This window comes from Trifolium pratense, linkage group LG7, assembly GCF_020283565.1.
Source record: "Trifolium pratense cultivar HEN17-A07 linkage group LG7, ARS_RC_1.1, whole genome shotgun sequence".
In the NCBI taxonomy this organism is placed as follows: Eukaryota; Viridiplantae; Streptophyta; class Magnoliopsida; order Fabales; family Fabaceae; genus Trifolium; species Trifolium pratense.
Window position 1 is genome coordinate 42,042,343 of NC_060065.1, and position 6,122 is coordinate 42,048,464.

The window sequence follows — 6,122 nt, forward strand, 5'->3', positions numbered from 1 at the left end:
AGTTTTGTCTTTGTAAAAAAACATCGGAACATGTTTTTCGAAGTTTCTCTAGTTTAAATTTTGAAAAAATTCGAAAAACACATTCCAAAGTTTTTTCTCAAGGCAAAAAAATTTCGGAAAACGCGTTCCGAAATATTTATTTATGGACAAAAATGGAAAATTGGGGGTGCAAAGAGAAAAATTCCAAAAATCATACATGTCTTAAGGGTCCGTTTGGCCAAGCTTTTTTTGAGCTTATGCAATATAAATTAAGTTTTATGTTATTTTATAAGTTTACACTAGTGAAAATTGTAATTTTATAAGCTATTTTATCATAAACTACATTGAAAATTGTAATTGCATAAGTTGTTTACATAAGCTCTAAATAAGAGAGAAAAAAGTCAGACCAAACGATACCGAAGTCTCACTCCAACTTAATTCATCTAGGCCGCCTGATACTCGTTCAACCCGTAAACCTTCAGACTTGTTACTGAACCTTGAGACAAGGTTCAAGTGAACGTGTCTGCAATGATAGAGAGTTAGATTATAGTTAACTAAATAATTTAAATATTTAAGATAGAGGTAGAATTTATTTATATCGATATTTAGACTTTTACTTGAATTTTGGGTCTCTTAGGGTGTATTTGGCTGTGAGAAGAAAATGAGAAGAGAGGAATAAGTGAGAGAGAGTATGAGAAGAGAGAAAGATGTGAAAAATAGAGTAGATTTGATGGAATGATTGGTATATGAGAAAGAGAGGAGAAATGAAGAAGAGAGAAGTGTTGAATTTTAGTGGGTCTTTTTTTATATTTTCATTAGAATAATTACTTTTTTTTTTAGAGATTCATTAGAAATAGAATAATTTCAGTTCTCTAATAATTGGTGTTTTCATTGAGAGTTGAGCCACGAAAAGAGCTACCTATATGATGGATTAACGTGTCCACTGAATGCCGATAGGTGAGTGAAATCGCCAAAAGAAAAAGACTACTATCAGATTAGTGCCAATAGAATGAAAGCCGATCTAGACATCGACTCTTAAAGGACATAGCAATGTTATAAGTCCCACACAAATATGGTAAATATGATTCTTAAGCTATGAAGATCTTTCATTTAGACCAATCTTTTGAGTTTGACTCTCATTATATATACTTAATTGTCCTAACATAAATGGTCGAATGAAAACTTTTTATATGAGGTATCAATTGAGTGAACTAAAAAGACAAATATGATACATCGATCTAACTAAGAGACATTTTAAAAATGATTCTATGTTAAGAAGGTTTTCTTGCAACTCCTAAATGATAAAACTCATTTAGTTGAAGTAAAGGATACATGATTTATCATTTGTTACAAATAAAGGCTAGGAGAAAAACTATGGTTCAAATGTTCAAGTTTGCTTATGTTACAGTATTTGTTCTTTACCTATTTCTTGTTGTAACCAAAATCAACTGTGAGATATATATTCTCTCATTTTTTTTCAAATTTTCTTATTAATTTACATAAACTATTTTAACTAACTTCCATATTATTCATGTCTTATATCACAGCACATGATGATGATCATGATCATCCTCATCCTTGCATTCTTGACAGCGATTGTAATCATATTTGTCCCAGGTCTGAAATTCCTGTGTGTGTTTACAAAATTTGTTTCTGCCGTCATCCGAAATAGTTAAGTGACAAAAATTTATATATTTTTTTTTTGTTATGAAATTATATATTATTTCTAAGTATATAATTGTTAATTTTTACATTTTATTCTCTCATAATTTCTCTCACACTGATTTTTTTTTCTTTAAAGGAATTACTCTGGAAAGCTATGATGATCACCTTTGGGTTTAATGTTATTGCTTTATTTTATGGATTTTTTTATTGTCTCTTTGATGTGTAACTAAATTCATAACCAAGGATATATTTGATCTTCTGTCATTTTAGTATCTTATGTGTAACTTTATTTTATGGATGTTTGTTATTGTCTCATTTTAATATTTTATTTCCTTTAATTTTTTTTTTTTATTTATGATGTTGGCAATGAAGATCGAACCTAGGTCATCATGTATATTACCTTAATCTCTCACCACTTGACCAAACCTAGTGGCTTTATATTTGATTTCCTTTATATTTATTGAAGTAATGTGTTTTAAATCCTATAAAGATGAATAGCTAATCTTTTACATTTTAGCTCTATAGCATTGAACTCTGACATTTAAATGATAATCTTGCTAAACCTAACGTGTCAAAACATTGAAGGGTAGTTTTTAATTTATTATTATAGGATTTTGTCTACTTTGATAGATGACATCGATTTGGCATAAAGGTATGACAAAATTGGGCAAACAACCGTGGCTAATAGAGTAAATGCTGAATTTTTTGTAGTGTGTTGTAATTTAAATTTTTTTTATTATGGAAGTTTGACATGTTTTAGATTTTTGCTTCGATAATCAAATTTAAATTTACCTTGTGTTTTCTTTCACGACCTTCAAGATTCAAGAGGTTGGTTTTGTTACATGACCGCAAGACCTTATTTATAGATTACAACCAACAATGAAAGTTGTAACTGACTTAACAAACTAAAACATATTTTAACCTTTAATTTTAATTTATTTTTGTTGTTACCCATTTGCTGTTAAGGTGAGGAGTCACAAATATTCACTTTAAAATTTGGAGGCACAAACAAAATAATGTATAGAAAAAAAAAATCACTTTTTTTTTTCTCTTTAAAATATTGAAAAAATCCGGTACTCAACAAAATTCTAGATAACAAATATATAATCTCTTTTTATTTGAGGGATGTTACAAATTTTCTAATAAGGCTCTAAGAAAAATCCACCCCTTGACTAAAGCATTTGGTAGTACAAGTTTCCCTTTCAATACTATCCAAAAAAAGTGAAATCCCAACAGCCTGTAGAAGTCACAAAATTGAAGTACCATTGTCACAACACGATGCCAAAAAAAAATACCATTGTCACAACTAATCCATATTAGTTATTATGGAACTACTCTCTCCGTCCCAAAATATATAAGAAAAAATGAGTGAAAAAAACTTGATGTATTTGGTTAAAGATCTAGACCAAATACATTTATTTTTGTTGACCAATTTTTACTTATATTTTGGGACGGAGCCACGGAGTTTATGAAAATAATTAGGTAGAGTCACTTACTCCGATGAAACAAGCAAGGTAACCATATTTGTCTTGCATGTCTGCATTGAAACAAATCATAAGTAAAAATATTACTGCCCCAACCAACCATGGGATACCAAGTAGAAAGAAACCCAATATAAACCTGCATAGTACCAAAATGTATATTAGAAATAAAATTGGAATTTGTTTAACACCAATAGCAATAGAATCAATGGTTCCAGCATGTTAACAAATTTGAGAATTAAGTTATTTCTACAATTTAAACTTTTCACACCTATTAAAAAAATAAGGTTTTGTTTTAGGTAAATAAAAAGATGGTTAAGATGTGGATAAATGGAGAATTGAGAATTCAAATTTATGTCACAACACATGAAATGTCCTTGCAATTTTTACTACTCGTAAAATTAATTTACTTACAAATCCCAACCAAAACCAAAACCAAAAAATCCAAAGCGTTTTTCTTCACCTTCATCAACTTTGGAACCTGCGAATCAAAATTAAGTTTATTATATTATGACACTAGAATAATCTACAACCAAATTAAAGTCATTCCCAACCTTAGAAACTTAACTACTAAGGGCTCGTATGGATTGACTTATTTTTGAGTTTATGTAAATAAATAAAATTTTATCCATTATTATAAGTTTTTCATTGTAGTTTATGAGAAAACAATTTATAAAGATACAATTTTTATTAGCAGAAAAATTATGAATCACCATAAAAATTTATTTATTTGCATTAGCTAAAAAATAAGTCAAATCCAAACGGACCCTAAATATTATGTTTTAATTTTACCCATTTAATTTGAATTTATCTATCAATATATGCTTGCAATTTATTTAAATAAACTCTTCAGAAGTGTTTATAATAACAACTTGTAAATTATATCAGTAAAATTTGATTTGATTTTATGTTTTAATATAAAAATAATTTGTCTATAAACACTCATATATTCTATATTATCGTTTAATTAATTAAATTGTTTATCAAAATATGGCCTAAATTGAAGACTACTATATTTACACATGACACATGACAATAAAAATTAGATAAGAACATGTAACGTATAACCTATAGCTTCAATCTTTTATGTATGATTACCTTTAATTAGTCCCTTCAATCTTTGATGTATGACAATAAAAATTAGATAAGTGCATGCAAACAAAATGAAAACAAATAAAAAATAAAGAAAGTTTCAATCTTTAATATAACCTATAGCTAGCACAAAGGTCAGCTAAACCATTCATTTTTTATTTTCAAGGTCAAAATCCAACCCAATAAATAAATAAAGGGTTAGATAGCGAAAAAATTACGCTTTTGGGTGCAATTAGTTTATACAAAACTTTCACTCAATTTAAATCCTTATTTTACTCTTAGAGGATTTAACTGCAGAGACTATAGGTATTAATTTTTTGTAAAATTTAATAAAACTAAAAACTTATATCTTTGTAAAGGTTAAACACAAGAGTTGTAATTTGATCAAAACTATCTTTAACTCCTAAATAAATAAAATAAACCTTTTTTATCAAAAAATAAATAAACCTTTAAACCTAAACAAAAAGAACAAGGGCGAGAAGGATATATAAAACAATCAATAGTAGGAAAAGCTTGGGTGCCGAGAGGGTAACCGTGTGTGGGAGGGGCGATGGAGTCGACGGTGCCAGAGTCAGGAATATTGATGGAATGGTTTGGATCGGTGTTAGGAGGAGTGTGGCTAGGGACGTCTTCAAGTTTGTTTTGTTCAGCCATATGTTTGTTTGGGTTGCGTTAGACTTATTTTCGAGCTACACAAATTAAGAACTAAAAATTATATTCATTTGCCATCATAATCACCTTATATATATATATATATATATATAGGAATTCATAATTAAAAGAATTTGTTACTCCATGCTGTATGCATTTTGACCAATTTCTATGTAAGATGTGCGGTAATTGACCAATGACAATTGAAAATTTCTGTTTTGAATCCAAAATTGGAGTACTTCTCATATAAACAAACTTCCTCGTACCTCAGGTTTTCGTTCAACATGCCAACAATTGTATTAAATATATATATATATATATATATAAGTGGGAAAAAATATATATAAGGGGGATCCATATTGTCCTATAAGAAATCATCCCAAAGAAATGAAGGCAAAGAGTCCCACCACCTAGATTCAGCAATTGAATGACCATAATTTACAAGTGTATTCGCACATTTATTACCCTCCGGATAAAAGACATTTTTGCAAACAATTCAAGTGGTAAGAGTTTTGGTCCTTTAAATATGTGGTCAAGGGTTCGATTCTTGACTCATGCGTATGGGAAAAATTCGGTTGGGAGGGGTGAACTCACCTTGTGCCCCACAGGTTTCCCGACAGAGATTAGTCAATGCTAACGACGGTGAAAACTTCGTACCAATATCATAGTAAAAAATGATGTTTTTGCAAACTATTGATATGTTACCACCTCAAAAACAAAAATTGGTATCCCTTATAATCATTAACATACACTAGGAAAAAGATAACTTATTCCTTCCAAAATATTTATAAATATACAAAATATGGTGCCTTTAAGTATATTTATAAATACTTTATTCATGTCAAACTCTACCCTTTCACTCTCGAAATCAAACCTTATTAAAACTCTTATTATGTTGGTTATAGTCCCCAATGTGGTTAGAAAATTCTCTACCCAAAGACTATAGATACGACAAGGGCTTACCAAGTCCATCATGAGAAAATCAGCACGGACGTGAGTGTCTAAAAAAGTATTCGTCGATTCAAATTGAAAATACATAGATCACTATAAATTTAAGATTGTTAAAAATTGAAAAAGGTGAATCTACAAATAATCTTACAGCATCTAGGTTAATAGCATATAATCGAAATATTCATACTCTCGGATCTGAAACGTTTACGTCCAAGTCTTCATCAGATATGTAACGAGTTGAGGTAGATATGTCAATTTGAATCAACGGAACACCGTACTAAAACGAAAAACCAACAAACGCCA

The 6,122-nt window shown here is 29.3% G+C and overlaps 1 protein-coding gene and 1 long non-coding RNA gene across 2 annotated transcripts; one reads left to right on the forward strand and one right to left on the reverse strand.

The window, feature by feature from the left end:
• Positions 1–1,181: 1,181 nt before the first annotated feature.
• On the forward strand, positions 1,182–1,938 carry LOC123895002. The gene is made up of 3 exons (XR_006804048.1): positions 1,182–1,429; positions 1,527–1,650; positions 1,781–1,938. It is a non-coding gene; the product is annotated as an uncharacterized LOC123895002 (long non-coding RNA).
• A 772-nt stretch (positions 1,939–2,710) lies between these two features.
• Positions 2,711–4,888, reverse strand: LOC123895003. Its single transcript, XM_045945172.1, has 4 exons — positions 4,751–4,888; positions 3,540–3,606; positions 3,141–3,264; positions 2,711–2,881 (listed from the first exon to the last, which is right to left on the reverse strand). The coding sequence occupies exons 1-4, from the start codon at positions 4,869–4,871 to the stop codon at positions 2,795–2,797; spliced, it is 399 nt and encodes a 132-aa protein (XP_045801128.1). The 5' UTR covers positions 4,872–4,888; the 3' UTR covers positions 2,711–2,794.
• Positions 4,889–6,122: the final 1,234 nt, after the last annotated feature.

Bases quoted from the DNA above. Each gene is read 5' to 3' on its own strand.
- LOC123895003 (XM_045945172.1), bottom strand. From the start codon at position 4,871: ATGGCTGAACAAAACAAACTTGAAGACGTCCCTAGCCACACTCCTCCT. The intron at 3,265-3,539 runs GTAAGTAAATTA...GGTACTATGCAG, and splicing joins TTTGGTTTTGGTTGGGATTT to GTTTATATTGGGTTTCTTTC. The intron at 2,882-3,140 runs GTAAGTGACTCT...TGACTTCTACAG, and splicing joins ACCTTGCTTGTTTCATCGGA to GCTGTTGGGATTTCACTTTT.